At 43.6% G+C, this 20,038-nt stretch overlaps 1 protein-coding gene and 1 long non-coding RNA gene across 4 annotated transcripts in view; both read left to right on the forward strand.

The window, feature by feature from the left end:
* Positions 1-6,428, forward strand: part of KIAA1958 (KIAA1958 ortholog) — a 116,234-nt gene extending 109,806 nt beyond the window's left edge. For both annotated transcript variants that reach the window (XM_053299127.1, XM_053299126.1), the window contains one exon: positions 5,280-6,428. In XM_053299127.1, coding sequence (XP_053155102.1) covers positions 5,280-6,086 — 807 coding nt within the window. In that variant the 3' untranslated portion in view covers positions 6,087-6,428. The remainder of the gene's footprint in view (positions 1-5,279) is intronic.
* A 7,157-nt stretch (positions 6,429-13,585) lies between these two features.
* Positions 13,586-18,074, forward strand: LOC128346153 (uncharacterized). Of its 2 annotated transcripts, XR_008316809.1 has the most exons (3): positions 13,586-15,896; positions 17,127-17,260; positions 17,392-18,074. It is a non-coding gene; the product is annotated as an uncharacterized LOC128346153 (long non-coding RNA). The 2 variants fall into 2 exon arrangements; XR_008316810.1 differs by lacking the exon at positions 13,586-15,896 and adding an exon at positions 15,911-16,084 and having other exon boundaries at positions 17,127-18,074.
* Positions 18,075-20,038: the final 1,964 nt, after the last annotated feature.

Consider the following 20,038-nt stretch of genomic DNA (forward strand, 5'->3'; position numbering starts at 1 on the left):
TGGGGGGGGGGGAGGGACACATTTTTCTCTGCTTGATATTCCCCAGCATCTTGCTGTTTGAAGAACTAAGACGTTGCCTCTGGCTAAAGGTGGGGGGAAATCAAGGTGAAAATTTATATACCTCTGAGACAGATATCTAGATAGCCAGTATGATCAAAGGAAGTTTTTTTAACAAAGAGTGTATGTGTGTGTGTGTGGGGGGGGGTTACCTGCCAGGATTTGGAGGCTGGTGTGGTGCCCCAGATTTAGGGGATGGATGTGGGAGAAAAGAAAGCATGTTCACATTCTCTGGAAGAGCTGTGGTGGGAGTGAGGACTGCAGCTCAGCAGCAAAGGCTCAGCTCCTGCACATGAAAGATCCCCAGGTCAGAGACCTCAGAAAGACCTACCTATGGTTGCTTCCAAATCAGGGTTTCAATCCAGGCCATTCTCAAGGCCAGACCTGCTTATCTTCTGCAGGAAGGTTGCCTCATGTACTTGCAAACAAAACAACGTGTGTGGCTTCAGTTATGAGTCGCATGCATGAAACCCCAGCTTTCCCCCCATCAAAGCTTGCCTTGAAGTGGGTTGTACCAACAGTGCCACAAGCATCTTTTGAGAGGGCAGGGGAGAAAAGGAGGAAGCAAGAGAGACAAAGGAGAAAGCTTGATAGAAAGAAAAAGATGGACAGATACAGATGGATTTTTAAAAATGTATATAGGGTTAGTAAAAATCAACATGAGCCACAGATTAAATATAAAGGTGAGTCTTGGGTGTGGAAAGGTTGATGGCCACTGTTCTATAGTAGCTGTGAACATATCCTGAGAAGATATCATTGTGTTTCTGTTCTAGAATGATGAGATACAAGTATACCTGTTAGCCGAGCACTGTTTTCTCTTGTGATAGCAATGCGTGCCATATTTCTTGGGCGTGTGGGGCTCCTGTCATATTAGATGGCCAAATACGGTTCTTTTGAGAAAACCACAACATATGTTTTGGAAACTACCTTGGTACGAGCACACGACACTTTGAAACTGCAGCTTTGTATAATCAGCAATGGCTTCTCATCTAGGGTTGCGCGTTTTGTATTATTTTCTGTTTCGATTTGTACCAAATCCGAATCAACCCCATTTTGTATTTTGTCCGAAATTAAGCCTTCCGAATCACCTCAGTTTTGTTTTGTATCTGAATTAATCCAAATCCAAGTTAATTCAGATTTAAAAATGGGTCACATGGTCAAAAGAGTAGGTGGGGGTTATAATGCTCAATGAGTGGAAGCTACTAAAAAAAAATTCAAAGGAATTGGAAAAACTGTTGATTTTTGGTGAGGTTTTGAAGTTTGCGTGTCTTTCAGATTTTCCCCATGGGGTATGATGGAGGTTTCAGGAAAAGTATAGCTTCACGTGGGGCGGGGGGAGAGGTGGCACAGAGTGGAGTGTAGTTGGTGGTAGTGCCCAGTTGGTACAAGGAAGCTACCACAATTTTTTTCAGAGGAATTTGGCAAAGGGCTGATTTTTAAAGAATTAATGAAGTTAAGTGTCTTTCAGATTTTCCTCGTTGGGTATAATGGAGGTTCCTGCAGTCCCATAACTCCACTTGAGGAGCACTGGGGTAGCCCAGAGCAAGTGGCAGTGTAGTGCACATAGGGTGCCAACCACCCACATGGGTTGCCAACCCATGAAGTACAGAGTTATGTTGTTCTAGAGAGTAGATTCTCTAGTAGCATATGAGAGTGGATTCATAATTTTTCATTAAAAATCCCATTTGCTACCAGAGAATCTAAACGCAACACCTCAGAAACAACAAACCCCAATGGGTTAGCAATCCAGGGGGGTGGTTGGCACCCTCTGTGCACTACACCACCACTCACTTTGGGCCATCCCAGTGCCTCCCAGATGGAGTTATGGGGCTGCTGAAATCTCCATTATTCCCTAGGGGGGAAATCTTAAAGACACGTAAACCTCAAAAATTCCTAAGAAATCAGCCCTTTGCCCTATTTGGAACCTGGGTATACCACCCTTGGGGCACTGCCACCCAACCCACTGTTTTGCCCCTGAAGCCGCACATAAACAAGTAGAAAGAGTGAAGAGAATGATGAACAACAAGGACACTTACTTTTTTGGCACAGTTATTTGAGAATTTTGCAGTGGGTGGGAGCCTGTCCCTGTGACACTAGCACAGCAGCAAACCCATTTGTGGATTCAAGCAATCTTTCAATAAAAACACTCCCTCCCCATGGAACAGTGACCACAGGTCATTTGAGATAGCAAGATAGACCAATGAACTGCCTTGGTACTATGGAACCGCTTCAAATGTTCATTTAACTGAAGTGGAGTGAGCCGTAGCCCAAACAAATCAGCCTACTGTTCAGAATTGTTGAGATTTTTCATCACTGCATTTAAGAAAGTGCAAAACCATGGATCATGGTTACAAGAAAGAGAGAAGCAACTAAGATTCCTGGGGATGTCAATAGATTGACAGGGGTATTCCCCACCCCCCTCCTTTTGTCTCCTGTAGTCCCATGTGGATGCCCTGTCCCTGCAGTGGCAAAAGTTGTGAACCACTGGCTTAGATATCATGTCCCACCAAATTACATTGTGGCCTAAATTACATTAGACTGCTCAACTTGGGCAACAAAACTTAAGACACCACTATAACTCATAAAAATCAGAAGAAAAACAAAATAGCTCTTCAAAAGAGCCCTGAACAAGTCAAGAGATTCTTTCTAAACTTTTGGAAAGAAAAACCTGTGTAATTTCAGAACTTTCCTAAGCAGCTTCTCGAAAAGCTTCTCCACACAATTTATACCATGGCTTTTAGCAAGAGCTTTGGAATTGCATTGAGCTCCCAAAGATATTTGGGTATTTTTGTCTCAAAATGCTGTCTTCCAAATCCCTTTGCAAGGTTAGTTTGCATTTCAATCACACTGAATACAACACATACTTAACTAAACCATTCATGCTCAACAGCTTTTTGCATATCTTATCTTCTGCTAATCACTCAGTGCCTCAGCTGGAGTGGAGAGAGTCAGAGAAGTCAATTTCAATTGCAATGCTTTTCCGAAGAACAAAGCATTCTGTCACAGTCATTTCCATTTGGAAACAAAAATCTCTTTTTTTTTAATTCTTGATTTTGTTTTGGTTACAAAACCTCCGAAATTGCCATTTTGGGGCACAAAACGTTTTGTACCAGAATCTAAATGCACAAGCCTATTCTCATCATCTCTGTGTAGAAAGGCAAACTCTGAAACCCTATGCCTTCAGGATCATAGCCACGAGTGAGAGGTGTGCACCCTCTCCTGATGGAACTAGGTGCACATAGCCCCATCAGGGATATTCTAGGCCCCATCCTCAAATGTTCAGCTTTCAGCGGGGGGGGGGGGCAACCAAGAAATCTCTGCCTCCTTACAGAGATGTAAGGAACAACATGTAGGCAGTATTTCTACCCCACTGTTAAGTACAATGTGAACATGTTCCTGCTTTTCAGTATACAAAGGCACTGGAATAACTGGCAAATATTGGGCATCCCCCACCCCCCATTATATGCAATTAAATTTTATTCTGTTTGTTAAATACTTTTAAATGGATTAGGCTACCTGAATTCAGGTTCTGGCTGCTCTATCTTTAGGCCCCCATATCACAACATTTCTGGCTGGAGGCCCGAATCTGCATGTAGCTTAATAAAGTCTGATGTGTAGATGTGAAATAAGATAGCTGAAATTAACATTGTGATGAGAGGACAAAAAAGAAAAGGATCCTTGCAACTTTCTCAGCTCTAGGCATCAAAGGCAATATAATTCACCCCTTCATCCTGTTTTTGCAAGCACCTCATTATAACCAGCTTAAAGCTTTCCTTTTAATTATGAGTTTTATAGAGGCTGTAAGTAGATCTGAGTGGAAAGGCAGGATGGAAAGTTTCCACTACTCAATGAAACATGGAAATGAAAGGCTTGCAGTGATGTTTTAAAAACTGGACACATGCAAACCATAGAACGCAGTGTACCACAAGCAGGAGGCTTTACAGACAGGGCTGTTACCCCAAATCTCATTCGTGAGAGTGTGTGTACATTCACACGACACCAGCCAAACTTACCCCGAAGTCCCTTCGAGATCCTTGGACCCACTTCACGCACAAATCGGGCTTTGTCTTGCGAATTCTAGCTTATCTCAGTGTATTTCCGGTAAAATGCTGGTTTTAAGCTACTTTTTCTGAAATTGCTGGAGCAAATAGGGAGAGGCACTGATGTAGAATCATACTATCTTTAAAAATGCAGATACAGCTCTTTAGAAACCTCTCCCCCCACCCCGCCCGCTCATTGGCTAGAAGGAAAACATGGAGACATGCCATGTGAACTTGCATCAAAACAAAACCCGAGAGCAGAGGAGAGGGGATGTTTCCCTCAATGCTGTGAGGGTGATTCGAAGTGGCTTCCCCTAACATTTACCCCGCAGCATGAAGCCATGTGCGAATAACTCCCAGACAAGCTGGTGCACTGCAGAACGGTCCTTAAAAAGCAAACATTCAAGATATTTCATGCAAGTGAGCCAAGCCACACGCTGCAGGAGGAGAGAGGAACACAATATCAGCGTTTCTGGCAGCTTGAGCTGAGTGAAATACCTGACCCCAGATATTGTGTTTGGACTCTGATCCTAAGAATAAGCCAAATCTGACAGGAGGTATTTCATTGTTACCCAGTCCTTTCCTTGGCTGGACTAGTGCTTTACGCTGCAACTGTAGATTAATTTGGTACAGTCTGTAAACATTAGTTAGAGATCAAAAAATTTGACCCGGTGTCTGGAGCACCAGTTTCTCTCCAATGGTGGCTGGGAAGGAGATCAGAGTCTTATGTAAGGAAAACTAAAGTGGATTTTAAAATTAAAAGCTGACCTGGTATAAAGGGTCTACTGAGTCCAGGGCATAATGCCTTCTTTTTGTACCACTTGCCTGAGACTGCAAAACCAGTACCAGGTCAAACACCTGACAGACCATACTGGGGCGGGATGCATTTAGCAAGTGGGTCACAGGTTGGATAGGCATTCATTAATCCAATATTTGCATATTCATAGGTGGAGGAGGACTAGATGGAGCGGGGGACAGGAAAGTACTAGTAGCAGCATTGGGGTCTGACCAGCTCTTTTGTCTACAATAGGCTGAACTGAAGTCCAGGATTTACATACTAGTATGTGAAAGAACTTTCAGTGAAATCCATCATTTGCATGTCTGGCCTAACCCTAGTAAAGAGAAAAACTAAAAACTACCTTGAAAGGGTTAACACAAAGATTTTCATTTCTTGTGACCCAGATTCCAGCTGTGAAACTGAATGAACTCCTTGAGGATTTCTATGTCACTGTGAAGAAAACAGACGGCTCTGATTTCCTGGCCACATCTCTGCATGCGATCCGCCGAGGTTTAGACCGCATCCTGAAGAACGCTGGGATAGGCTTTTCTATCACGAGTGGGAACTTCAGTTCTTCCACCAAGAAGCTGAAGGAGAAACTGCGGGTGCTCAGCAAGGCCGGGATGTCGGGTGCCCGCTCTCGCCACATTGTCTATTTTTCCCTTGCGGATGAAGAAGAGATGTGGAGGATTGGGTGCCTGGGCGATGGGGGTCCAGTAGCCTTATTGTCCACTGTGGTAAAATATAACAGCCAGTACCTGAACATGAGGACCTTACAGGAGCACGCTGATTTAATGTATGGTGACATTGAGCTGCTGAAAGATTCACAGAATCGGCCGTTTTTTGCCAGAACAGACAATGTGAAGCGGGAGAAAAGGATGGGCCCCAACCGAGTGTGCTATGGCCAGATATACCATGAGCACTCGAAAGGGCACAAGCTATGCCCCTACTGCCTCCTTTACAAGTATATGTACATCCACCGGCCTCCTTCCCAAATGGAAGCCAAGTCTCCCTTTTATCTGACTGCTAGGAAGGAAACCACTAGTCTGGGCAACACGTGGTACGAAGAGCAGAGGATGGGGCTGCGCTCTCTGAGGGGGGTTGTTCCAAAGCTGGCTAAAAAGGTCAAACTTGACCACTGTGAGAACTTTACTTTTGTGTCATTCACTCAGGCCTCACGGAAGTTCAGCCCCCTTAACTCCTATCAGTAAGTCTGTGGCCCCTTCTGCTCACATCACTACAAGTCAGCTGCACAACAGGCACTGAAGGGTCAAGGGTTTCTTTTAATCTGCACACAGTAAACCTGCCATCCAGTGAGTTTACTAGACAAACAGAAAGACCTGCTGAGATTTCCTTTGATATCTTTATGGAAGCACCTGCTATTTAATACAAATGGAAAGACCTGCCCTTAAAATATGTTACTATATCATTAAGACATTGTACAGCTACGCACAGTAAAAATGCTTCAAGAAAAAGAAAACCAGTTCCAGCACAGTGCCTTTTGCATCACCTTTGTCAATCACCCATGGTTTCAGCTGGTCAAAGAAAGAGAATTCCAGTAGTCCAGTAGCTTTGGTACATCACTGACACTGGGCCGATTCTCATGATCTGGCAATGGTAGTTATGCCACCAAATGTTGGGTGGCAGAGGGAGGAGGAGGAGGTGTGCCCACGCACAATTCCCTGCCATCTGTGCGTTAAAAACAACCAGGAAGTCCTCATGTGCAAGGGGGTCAATTGTGGTTGCTTCATGTAGGCAACCAACATCAGCAATCTTAAATCTGAAGTAGGGTGGATGGTGTTGGTTGCTGCTCCGAGCAACTAAGCAACTACAATGGACCCCTCATACATGATCACTTCCCTGTAGTTTCTACTGTACGGATGACCAGGAATCAGGAGCATGTGGACCTCCTCCTCTCACCACCAACCAACCTTCAGTACCAACTACAATAACCAGATCATGAAAACTGGCCCAGTGTAAGCTGCTATTAAATTTCAGAAACATATAGGGAGGTTAATACCCTGTTTGGGCATATAGTAAATCAGGGATAAAGAATCAAGAGAGGACTGTGTGGGATCAGGCATGGTCTCCCTTTGTCCCTTGATAACTTCATTGTGCACATGAAGTTATCCTGCCTACTCCATCCATATTTAGCATTGCATTTGATCATTGCTGACCCTGGTTAAAGTGACCCCTGGTAAATTTGGTAATTAACCCTAAATTAATTCTGAGGACATGAATTAATCAGAATTTACAAAGTGAATGTAGGGGGTTATGTGCAATCATGGCTAATCCTCGTTAAAATGAACCTGAATCAATTTCAGAATACACTAAACTGAGAACCCAGTTTAATCAGGGTTCATAACATGAGTTTAGGAGCATGCTCAAATTCACTTTAACCAGGATTCAAAGTTGCATGCAACACCACAGCTACAAGGAGATGGGCATTTGTGGTTGGTTCACACAATCAAAATAATGTCAGTTAAATGACAAACAGAGATTCCCCAAGTGCACATGTTCCCACGAAGCATGGCATGTGAACCCAGGAGTTTTCACTGATACCCAGTTGGTACACACCAACCTGACATTTTATCGGGATTGTTAATCTTAGATCTGAACTTGGCTTGTCAGTCCCAGACAATGACCAAAGGTCAGTTTGCCATGGTCAAGATCTGGGACCAGTGATAACTTCTGGATTCACATGACATGCTCTGCAGGAGCTCATGCACCACCCAGATCTCCCTTTGTCATTTCATTAACATTGTTCAATCATGTGAACCAGCCTATGTCTGAATCAGTATTCTCAGTGTACTGTATTAAGAGTTCTGGAGATATTCCATCTTTTCTGTTTAGGTGTTAGACTTAGGGCTGATTCTTATGTTGGCTCCAATGTCAGCTTACCAAGAATGTCGCCATTGCCACCATGTGAATGCTTCCACAGAGAGTTACATGAGCTCAGAAAAAGCCAGCAATTTCCACTCAGCACCACACCAACCCAAAGTGAAGCTAGCTGAGATTGTCAAGCTAACTTCAGACCCTAGATTACTGGTCTTGGCTTCTTGTTGGTTTGGTGCGGTGCCAAGCAGAGATTGCTGACTTTGTCTGAGTTCATGAAACATGCTCTGTCTGTGGGAGGGTGCAGGGAACAGGAATGGCTAAATTGTAAGTAAACTGTCATTGGAGTGATCGTAAGAACCATACATGCATTTGGCTTTGGATCTGTGTAAAATCCATCCTACAGGTTCATTCATTTTTAATGTTTTAGGGGAGATGAATTTGGGGAGGAACTGGTTGCAACCTTGCCCTATTACCATCTGAGGCAATTCCAGGAGGCCAGAGTAATATGGTAGATATACCAAGTTAGCTACCTAAGAACGATTTCTTTCTACAATATAGAAACTGTGCTATTGTGGAATTTCTTACCCTAAATATCTGTCATCAGAATGAGAGAATGATAATAATCAAAAACGAATATCTCTTGAAGCAGAAGTGCCTTTGTTTCATGTTGCACTTTTCATAGAACGCAATCATTCATACGTACAGTATATCCATTTGTTCGCTATATCACTAAATATGGATATTTTTCCCCAATGTACTCGGAAGCTATGGTTACTATTAGAGGGTATTATTTGAATTCCCAAATGAACCAGAGTTGATTACCAACATTTAACCTATTCAGTTAGAAGAATTTGGGGAACTGTCTAAAATTTGTCCCCAAATCTAACTTTTGATTTTCCAGTTACTGCATGAGCAAGATGAACCATTTTCAAAAGGTAAGAATCTGGATATAAATGGACTAGAAGCTGCTTCAGTCTAGTCTAGTCAATTTTGTCACTCCCTTTTCTGACATGAAATTGGGTTTTCAAACTTCAGACTTCAGATACTTTTTCTGTATCCACTTCTCTGCTCAAGATCTTCGTTTTGCATCTCCCATGGAATTCTTATGTGTTGCAGAGCACTCAAGAACACATTCCACACTCAGTGCATGTGAAGGACTGACTGACTGTGTCTCCTGGACATCCAAAAATTCCTCTGCTACACAGTGCAGAACAAGATTGGTAATGGCGAACAAATGGCCTTTCAGGTCCTGTCCAGCAATAATTATCTCCCCACTGAAAACCCCCTGGGAAGGTTGCTCAGTACGCAATTCAAAATGGGTCTGGGGAAGAAACTGCAGTTAGAAATTGGGAATGAAGAACAAATATAGGCTCCCCCCACTGCAGCAAGGATATGCCTTCCCTCTACTATGTTAATTACCAAGCTACTCGTGCTAGATCAGGGCTAATGCTGTCCTGAAGGAAGGCGAGAGTGATTCTCATTGCTCCACAGAAATCATTGTCTGTATTTGATCTGCACTTCCCATGAACAGACCCTAAGAAACATTACAGGGCACCTTAGATCACTGCATAGAATAGGAGCCAAGCAACGCTCAAAGTAGTAGGGATATGCACAAATTGATTTTTAAAAATTTGATTTGTGCCCAAAACAAAGCACCCCTGATTTGTTTTGTGTCCAAATCTACCCCCCATCACCCCAGATTCAATTTGTATTTGCTTTGATTCAATTTGGATCAATTTGGACCACTTAACAAGGTCCGAGGGCGACTAAATTTAGGTGGTAGGTAGGTCCCCATGCGTGCCACCTACTGCCCAAATTTCAAGGCAGTGGGACACTTGGTTGATATTTAATTATTTTATTTAGTTTTTACTGATTTTGAACATTTCTGCCATAGGAACTAATGGGGATTTGGCATTGCCATATCCTAACCCTAACATGGATCTCTAGCTTTCATTTGGGGGGAAAAAAGCTAAGCTCTAGCCCTTGTAGAAGTGGAGTTATGGAGCAAAATGTGCAGTCATTATTTTTCAAGTGTTCGGATTCTTTGGTATATAACTTTTCCTCATAATGAATCCCTATGAGGATTCATTGCACACTTTCATTTCTTCTGTTCATTTTGACTGTCACTGGACAATGCCAACTGTCAACTGCCATGTGCCAACTACACATCCCTCCACCTGCAAGGCAGTGGGGTACTCAAGTTTAATTTTTAGGAATATTGAAGTGTTCAGATTCTTTGGTCTCTAATAACTTTTCCTCATAATGAATCCCTATGAGGATTCATTATACGCCTTCATTTCTTCTGTTCATTTTGACTATCACTGGACAGTGCCAACTGTTAACTGTCATGTGCCAACAACACCCCCCCACCCCAACACACACTGGGGTACTCTATTTTTTAGGTATTTTTGAAGTGTTTAGATTATTTTGTGTCTTCATTACACAACTTCCTTTATTCTGTTCATTTTGACCCTACTGCTTTGCAGGTGGGGGGTGGAAAGTTAATGGCATCCCATGTTCCAACTACCTTGCAACCCACAAGCCGCTGGGTACTCAGTTTATATTTTAGGAATTTTTGAGGTGTTCAGACTCTTTGGTGTGTAATGAATCCTCATAGGGATTTTAACACCGCCCAGAGTCTCTGGATGAGGCGGTTTATAAACGTAAGAAAGAAAGAAAGAAAGAAAGAAAGAAAGAAAGAAAGAAAGAAAGAAAGAAAAGAAAGAGGAAAGGTTATTAGATACCAAAGGAAAAAAATCCTAGAACATAAACTGAGTAGTACCCCACTGCCTTGCAGGTGGGAGCGGGGGTGTAGTTGGCACATGGCAATTGACAGTTGGCACTGTCATGGGAGGAGAGCTGGTCTTGTGGTAGCAAGCATGACTTGTCCCTTTAGCTGAGCAGGGTCCACCCTGAACCCTGGTTACAAATGAATGGGAGACTACTAGGAAGAGCCCCTGGTGGTGCAGTGGTAAAACTGCCACCCTGTAACCAGAAGGTTACAAGTTCAATCCTGACCAGGGGCTCAAGGTTGACTCAGCCTTCCATCCTTCCGAGGTCGGTAAAATGAGTACCCAGAATGTTGGGGGCAATATGCTAAATCATTGTAAACCGCTTAGAGAGCTCTGGCTATAAAGCGGTATATAAATGTAAGTGCTATTGCTATTGCTATTGCTACAAGTGTGAGCATTGTAAGATATTCTCCACAGGGGATGGAGCCGCTCTGGGGAGAGCATCAGAAGGTTCCAAGTTCCCTCCCTGCATTCTCCAAGATAGGACTGAGAGAGATCCCTGCCTGCAACCTTGGAGAAGCCGCTGCCAGTCTGTGAAGACAATACTGAGCTAGATAGACCAATGGTCTGACTCAGTATATGGCAGCTTCCTATGTTCCACTGTCCAAAAGACAGTCAAAATGAATAGGAGAAATGAAGGTGTGTAATGAATCCTCATAGTAATTCATTGAGGGAAAGTTATTATGCACCAAAGAATCCAAACACTTGAAAAATAGTGACCACACATTTTGCTCCATAACTCCACTTCTACAAGGACTAGAGCTTAGCTTTTGTTTTGTTTTTTAATGAAAGCTGGGAATCAGGGGAAATTAATAGGGATCTTAATCTCGAATTGATTCAGGTGTGATTCGATTTGGACCCGAATCTAGCCAATGGACCACAGGATGATTTGTTTTGTCTCCAACTCACCTGAATCAGCTAGATTCGGGTACAAATCGATTTGTACCCAAATCATTTTGTACATCCCTAAAAAGTAGTTCATTAAGCGCCCCCACCCCACCCAGGACTTCAGACTTCTTATTCTCAAGCAGCAACCCTCCCATCCCCTGCAGTTCTGCATAGCAAGCTCTATCTATCTATCTATCTATCTATCTATCTATCTATCTATCTATCTATCTATCTATCTATCTATCTATCTATCCGTTGATCGATGGATGGATCTAGCTATCTAGCTATCTATCTAATTTGTACACCGCCCCACACTTTCGTTGCGTTACAGCGACATAAAACAAGTGAAAACACAGAAAATAAAAACCTTAAAACAATTTAAAACCGGAGTCAGATTTAAAAGCTTGGGTGAAGAAGTAAGTCTTCAAGTGCTTTTAAAAAGTTGTCAGAGATGGGGAGGCTCGTGATATGGCATGGGAAGGTGGGGGCATGGGGGGGGGGAATAAGTTGTTCCATTCCAAGGGGGGAAAGTAAGAAATCTCACTGGGCTAGTGCAAAAGCTTAGACTTGCATGCATCCCAGGAGCTCGTTGGATCCCAGCCATAGAATTGTTGCTGAGTTCTGAAAAGGAGTGTTATTCTTCATACACTGGATGACTGGTTTGCAATAGATTGATGTATTTTGCTGACTGTGAGAAAGAAAAGATCACATTGCAAAACTCTTTTGTCAGTCCTCTAAGACTCGTTTTTATTTTATATATGACCCTGGCATTACATATGTATGGTATCCTCCTGAACTGTGTTGGAAATGCACTTTTAGTAAACCACTGGGAAAGATAATCAAAAATGGCCCTAAACTATTTAACTAGAGGGAGAGAAATGCAGTACTATCTTTTTCTTCATTAAGTTTATAATAAAGACAAATACCATCTTCCAATCCCGCTAGCAGCCAAATACTGGGAAGAGGGGACTAGAACTGCACACACCAACAGGTGCTGCATGAACCATTCTCCAGTCTAGGCATACGGGGCATACAGTTAGGCTGTGCATAAATAGCCCCTTTTCCAAATGACTCCTTTGCAGTCCTATTGAAATTAAGTAGGATTATAGAATCGCTCTGAATAGTACTACTGAGTCACTTAGTCTGGATGCTGTTCAATGACCTGGATGATGCCCCCTATTCTAAAACTGTTTAAAGTGAAGCCACACTTCCCACAACAGAACCCCTACTCCATTCAGCCTCCTAATTTATTGATATACTGCCATATGCTAAGTATACCACTATTATCTTTCATTCCTCCCCATTTCTCATTCCTCAGAACTGAGCCTTTTACCTCTTTCCCAATCTTTGTAAATTATTGAGACTATTCACACGATGGGGCGAAATTGGGCTAGTGGAGGCTAGCCCATTTTTTGTCCCATCGTGTGAACCACCGGGCTTGGCTGCGAGCCCGGTGGCTCCTAGGCAGGTAACCCGCCTAACTACCCCTGCCCTAAAACCAGGTTGCTGAGCGAGCGCTCCACAAACCTGGTTTTAAAGATCGTGAGTAGCCGCGGTGCAGCTCCGCACCGTGGTTACTCATGAGTAGACCCCCAGAGGGGAGGCGGAAAGCCACCTCCCGGATCCGGGGGTCTCCCCAGTATGCCCTGCGCACTCGCACAGGGCATACTGGAGCTTCCAGGGGCAGCGTGGCCCCCGAGCTCCCCAGCGCCCCCCCCAGCTCCGTCACGGAGCCGGCAATCGTGTGGGCGGCCGATTTGTCCACCCAGGGCTCCCTCCCTGCTCATGTGCGGGGAGAGTGGACTTAGCCCGCTCTCCCTGCGCACTCTCCAAAGCTGGGTCTCACTGATTGTGAGACCCGGCTCAATACCTTTGAAGGAAAGAACCCACACATATTCAAATCCTTATCAGAGACTCAATTCAGAAGTCATGCAGAATGATGGTTTAAGCATGGTTCTGTGTGATGTTCATGGGCCTTGGGCGTCTACACTTCCCTCTGCCCTTCATGCATGATGGATGGAAGTTTTAAACTTCCAGACCTGGTTTTATTTAAAAAGCAGGGATTTGTTGTGATGTCTGAACCCAGCCAATCTTGGCTTGTTCTGATCTTGGCTTGTTCTAACAAGCCAAACAGTCTTGGCTTGTTTCTAGACAAGAAACTTGGGAAAGAATCCTAGTTTAATTTACTGGTGTGTTTGTAAACTTGCAAACTCTGGTTAGAACATTCTAGTATTTGTTGAGTTCAGATGTCACGGCAAATCCCAGTTTGTTCCAAACCAGCTTTGGAAATGTAAAACTTCCTCCCCAAGGCTCATGCATATTCTATAGAACCCTGATTAAACCATGGTTCCATGTGATGTCTGAACCAGGCCAGTGCCTTTCTTTAGAATGATTGCCACAAGTGCAGCTGATGTTTATCACATCTGAACTTAATGACAGACTTGATGCAGGTCAGGATGTACATCCCCATTCAGTGCCATTTCTTGTACACAAGAAAGCATACATACATATGGATTAGGGCCATGGTGTATATTCATAACACAAAATAAATGCTCTCCACATTTCTTCAAGAATTTCAAATGCCCATCTATCTTTTTGTTTGTTTGTTTCCCTAGAAAATACTGAACCACATTCATTCCCACGGCTCCTTTAATATTTCTCACTAATGATCTTTTTAAAGAACATGATTGAGAGGTAAATACTACCAAAGAGAAAGTTTGAATTTTTGCACAACATGAAAAGCTTTCCCCACAAGGGTTATTTGGGAAATTGCTGGCCCAAATTCTTATATATAATTTGGTGCAAGTTTATATTTTTATTTAAAGACAATAAAGTGTTGCAATTTTTTTTCCATGGCAGTCATTTAGTTTCAGCTATTAACAATTTTCCAAATTATTTAAAACGATAATCTAAGCACACTAGTCACAATCCAACCGTGAGTTAAGCACAACTACACTTTTGGAAATCACTGTGCTTGAGCATACATCCTAATGCTATTGTGATCCTCCTCTTCTTTCAACCACCAAGACAGGCATGACTTGATTCGTATATATTGACAGAACATGTTTTTTCAGTCATGGTTCTTATAGTTTCCTCAAAGGGGGGCATTGTATTGTCTACAATTGGATCTCTGTATTTTATTAAATCTCCTTGTTCCCTGTCCCTGGAATTATTATATTTAAAATACGAATACTATATATTATTGAGGCTAGTGGAGAAACATATGGACTCAATTTCCCCTTCAAATGTGTCCCATATTCTTCAAATTAAATTCAATATCCTACATTTTCCCATTTCTTCTGACCCATAGTATATTGTTACATGATCCCTATTGCCCTGAGCAACAAGAAGTTCCAGGGATAACACTACTCAGGTTTGGTTTCCTTTGTAGGAGAGAACACTGGAGATGTATAGCATCGTAATAATTGCTTGATTTACAAATATGAAAGTAGAATATATGGTAGATAGAGGCAAGCAGCTCGCACTCATCTGCTACCTCACATAGGATCTCCAAAGAGATATATCTCTACACCTCAAGATCCTATCAGTTCTCAGCTCTTCTCCTCTATTCCAGCTATTGTTTCTTCACATGTATACACCTTATATCAGTCCATCCCCTCAGCATCCTCCGATAGTTACACAGGAAGCTGCCATTTTGAAGGAGAATGGGAATAATTCCAGCACTTCCACTGAGTCAGATAATTAGTTCACCTTGCTCTGTATTGTCTATTCTTACTGCATCATTTCTTCAGGGTTTCAGGCAAGAGTCTTTTCCAGCCCTACCTGGAGATAGCAGGGACTGAACCTAAGAACTAGGGATGTGCTGAAACATGATTAAGCTTTCAGAATCGCGGGCACCTCCCTTTAAAATCGAGGGCTTACACAGCCCCTTTAAAGCGGGGGGGAGAGCAGGTCTGTACCTGATCCTCCTCCGCTCGCTGCCATTGCCACTATCCTGGCACTCTCCCAGCTATGCCCGCATGCCGGCAGAGTGTCTCCCAGCTGCCCCACACACATGGCCTCTGTGCATGCGTGGTGGCCATTTGTGTGGCCAGCAACAATCTATATATATAATTCTTTAAGACATACCTGTGGCTGATCCCGTGTGTGGCAGCTCTCACGAGGGTTCGCGAGCAGAAGCACCTGATTGGGCAGTGGGGATTCCATATGCAAATAGAAAGGAGGAGTCTGTGAGAGCAGAAGCACCGTGGTGACTGGATAGTGGGGATTTCATATGCAGATAGGGTCGAGAAGCCTGAAGCACCATGGTGATTGGGCAGTGGGGATTTCATATGCAGATAGGGAAGAGGAGCCTGTGATGGTTAAGGTCAATTGGAATGCAACTGTTACTGGTCGGAATATATTCTTGATTGTAAAAGAGGAGAGAGAGAGAGAGAGAGAGAGAGAGAGAGAGAGAGATATGAATGATAGTGGGCAGGGTCTGCGAAGAGAGGGGTCGTGAGGGAGGAAAGAGCCCCTTCAGGAGGAGGCTGCTGCTGTCGAGTGAGTGGAGGAGAGAAAGAGAAAAGGGAGGGAGGGGAAGAGAGAAACAAGGAAGGGTGAGGGACAGGCCTGAGCCTGTCAGCAGCCTGAGGGAAACAAACAGCTATGGTGGCGGCAGCAGCAAGGAAGGGCCCAATCAACCACTGCTGCTTTGGGGGACTCCTGAGGCCATTGGCGGAGGAAGGCAGGTAGGCAAGGGGCAAGCCTGGGCCTGTCAGCGGCCTGGGGGGAATGAGAGGTCATGGCAGTAGCGGCAGTGAGGAAGGGGCTAGTCAACCGCTCAGGGGCGTAACAAGGCTGGAGTGGACCCAGAGACAAAATTTTAAAATGGGCCCCTCACTGACACACACACACACACACACACACACACACACACACACACACACACTTCACAATATATAGTCATGTGACTTGCCTCTGGGGGGCCCCTTGAGGCATGGGGGCCCCCAGGTAGCTGCCTCCCCTTGCCTAATAGTAGTTATGCCCCTGCAACCGCTGCTGCTACTGTGGGGAGGAGGAGGAACAGGGTTTGGCTGAGGTGGTCTCTGGGAATAGGGGGCTGCAGCTTGGCCAATAGGCACCAGCAATGCTGCAGCTGCAACTAAGAGGGGCGAGGGGGATGGAGTAAAGCGATGGAGGAGTGACCAAGAGGGGTGAGGAGGATGGAATCCACCAGATAGAGGAGCAGGAGTGCAGCTCAGGTGAGGGTGGTGAGATCTCTGAAGTGAGGGGGGCTATGGCGGGAGTGAGGGAAGCAATCAAGTACTATCACGCAGATGCTCTGTGCGGGTTAAACTAGTGTTTAATATTAACCATGTTTTATATACCACTGTTCAGCAAAAGAAGTTCTCGAAGCAGTCAATGTAGAAAAAAGTATAAGATGGTTCCCTGTCCCAGAAGGGTTCAGTCTGAAAATAAACACAAAGCAGACACTAGCATTAGCCACTGGAGGGATGCTGTACTGCAGCTGGACGGGGCCAGTTGCTTTCTCCTTGCTAAATGTAAGAGAATTGCCAATCATTGACTTCAAGGGATAGAGTCGGGGGCCTGACTAGGAATTAACAAAGGCCTTTCCCCTTTTAAATAAGGCTAATTAAGACCATACTCTCTTTTATTCTGAATTAATGAGTGCAGAATAGGTACCATCTGCTAGTTATTTAACCAGATTCACTAACAGATCAAAGTAATCAAGGTGCATTCACAGAGAGAAATTCAATGTTTCCTTCTTAGGTTATACTGGCAGTGTGGAAGCCAGTGCAGCATGGCTCCTTCTCTGGTCACCAAGAAACAGTAGGAGCCTCAGAGTTCTTCTTCCTGTGACATCTGGATGTGAGAAACCTCTGGCCTCTTCCTGGGCCATGGAGGTAACGTGAGAAGCGGCACCATTCAAGCATTGCTGTGAAACAATAGCTCTTTCTGTACCGTTCTCTTTTTCTTTCTCATTCCCCAGCCTACATATCCCTCCACATCACCAATTACTTTCTTTCTTTTTCAGTCTCTGTTTTTGCTCTGTTACTGCCGCCTCCTCCTCCGGCTGCTTATTCTACTTTTGTTCTCCCAGTCATTCACACACAGAAGGCATCTCAGAGGCAAGTGAGCAGTGCAGTATGCCAGGCTGGTGCCAAGTCAACTGTCAACACAGATCCATTGCCCAACATGTGGGTGGCCCTGTACAGCCTGTAGATGTTCTCACAAAGAGGTGGGAATTGGAAGCAATCTACAAGTATCTGGAATTCCCCAGTGGGTGCAAATATTAAGGGAGCCACAATCAGGGCACAGTCTGTATGTTGTTCAAACCTGCTTTTTAGCTCTTTTATTGACTTCAGAAAACCAAACAGAATGTAACGTACTAGCTCAACTAATTGTTTTCTCTATGGTGTTGTATGCCTTGGCAGAAGTCAAGGACCATATACGTCAGAAGAATGTTCCTACAATGCATCTGAAAGTCTCGTGGTTTTGTTTGTTTGGTAGGGATTGTGTGCAAAGATGCTCAGTTAGTTTTGAAGGTGGATTTATATTATCTAATGCTTTTGTGAAGGACATGATTATTAAAGGACATTTTGTGTGTTATAGGAGTTGCACAGTCTTTCCTTTCAAGATAGTTATGGCCTGATGATGTAATCATTGTTTCTGACTTCTAAACAATATTTGTTTTGAAATAAAAATAATTTTGCAGTGTTTTGAGATCTGACTAAAATTTTGCTGACTGGCCTTTCAAGGGGTGGGGTGGAGAATAATTGTTAACTATTAAAGTTGTTGTATTCTACATTCTCTCCTCCACATTCCACCCACTTACTTTTTAAATTTAGTAAATGTTGGTGCTATGTTTTTATCAGGGTTCCACAAGAGAGTTCTTCTCACAAAATTTGTCTGCTGAGAGCCAAGTGAACTTGTGCATTAGTTGGCATGGTACAGTTTTCTCACAGGACTGTTCACCCCCAGATATGTATCATGGATCACTTGTTTGAAATAATTCATGCCTTCTTCTAGTGTATGTAAATTTTCATGTAAGACTGGTATGTAAGAAATTTCAATATGCAGGTGCTTTAAATAAGCAACTCCACACACATGCATTCTGTTGCATGAGAGGACTATACCGCATCAGCTCAAGCATGCTTGAATTGCCATTGAGGGTAAGCAGGATAATATTCAAATAATCTTTTCTTTTGACAGCATGTCTGTGTCAAAAGCAAACTCTACTGTAGAAATTAAGTGCTCACATTGTACCTCTGAAACTTTGTTTGTTGAGGAGAAAGAAGCCAGAAGCTAAATGTTTGGAAAAGGGCAATTATTTTCCCACAGTATTTGTGGCGATGAACTTGAGAAGTTCAGATTCATGCCAACCCAGTTAATTTAATTTTTTAAAAATAAGGTGCATTCATTTCAGTAAGCTGGCAGAGTTTCAAACACAGCACCCTACTTTCCATGCTCTTTATTGGCTGGCAAGCCGGTGAAAACTTGTTGGAAAACACTTCAGGGCGATGTACTTGAAAACCTACCAGTGCTACAGTCAACTGTGAAACTATCTGTGATAGCCTAATACCAGGACACTGGAGACCTTCTCAGGTAACAAACTCTTTTCATAACTCCCATTGAAATACCATGGGGGTGGGTGGGAAGCTCACACACAAAATATTTGGGGCTTAATATTCAACAATTGCTTCTGGAAAAGGCCTGGACCAGTGTCTGAGTGGCGGCGGCAGCACAAGTCTCTCCACGGAGAGAATGGCTGTGTCACTGCCCGCACCCACCCTTCCCATCTTTGAATGCGTACTTGCTCCCAGAAGTCTCTGCAATGATTTAGGAAAGCTCACATTTGCACATGGGGAAGGCAGGAAGAGATGACTATACACATTGAGTTGTTTGGCTGCATTAGTAGCTCTGTTGTCTCTTTTCCACATGCCCTCCCCATCTGTGAATGGGCTTCCTCCAGAGCTCCCTAATTTTGCACCAACCAACCAACCAACCAATCAACCCTTAATATAATAAAGTATGTTTCTGGGTCTAAATGGCCCCTTGACAATTTCCCAGTGAATACTGCAGCTATAAAAGAATGGAAATATTAGTATTTATTTTGGCAAATAAAACTGCAAATGGGTAGTTAGTGTGTGTGTGTGTTTCACAGGGGTTTGATTGAGAAACTGGGTGGGAAGTTGGGTGCAATGGGTTAATTTGGCGAATTGGACATGGGAGAGCCATGTACACATCTTCACAATGATGTTCTGAAGAAGATTAGGCTGAGAAATGTTGAATGGCCCCAAGGTCACCCAATTAACTTTACAGCCAAGAGTGAATTTGAATCCAGCTCGCTCTGGATTCAAATCCATGCTAAGTTATCAAGAATGATCACAATCTTCCCTTTTTGCAGTACATAGTGAGGCAGTTCTCACAATCAATAACTGAACAAGACAGTTCTCATAATCGTTATGGTGCTAATTGTTCTCACAATCTCACAAATACTGGATAGGGCAATTCTCACAATCAATAACTGGATAGGACAAGTGTTCTATCCAGTTTTGTGAGCTGTGTGCACTCCCAATTTTTGATAATCAAAAACAAGGTGGGAGGTGCTGGCGGCAGCAGAGACTGTGGGCTAAGTAAGCAGCAACGGTGTATGAGGGATTTTCCTCCTACTTCATTCA

This window comes from Hemicordylus capensis, chromosome 2, assembly GCF_027244095.1.
Source record: "Hemicordylus capensis ecotype Gifberg chromosome 2, rHemCap1.1.pri, whole genome shotgun sequence".
In the NCBI taxonomy this organism is placed as follows: domain Eukaryota; kingdom Metazoa; phylum Chordata; class Lepidosauria; order Squamata; family Cordylidae; genus Hemicordylus; species Hemicordylus capensis.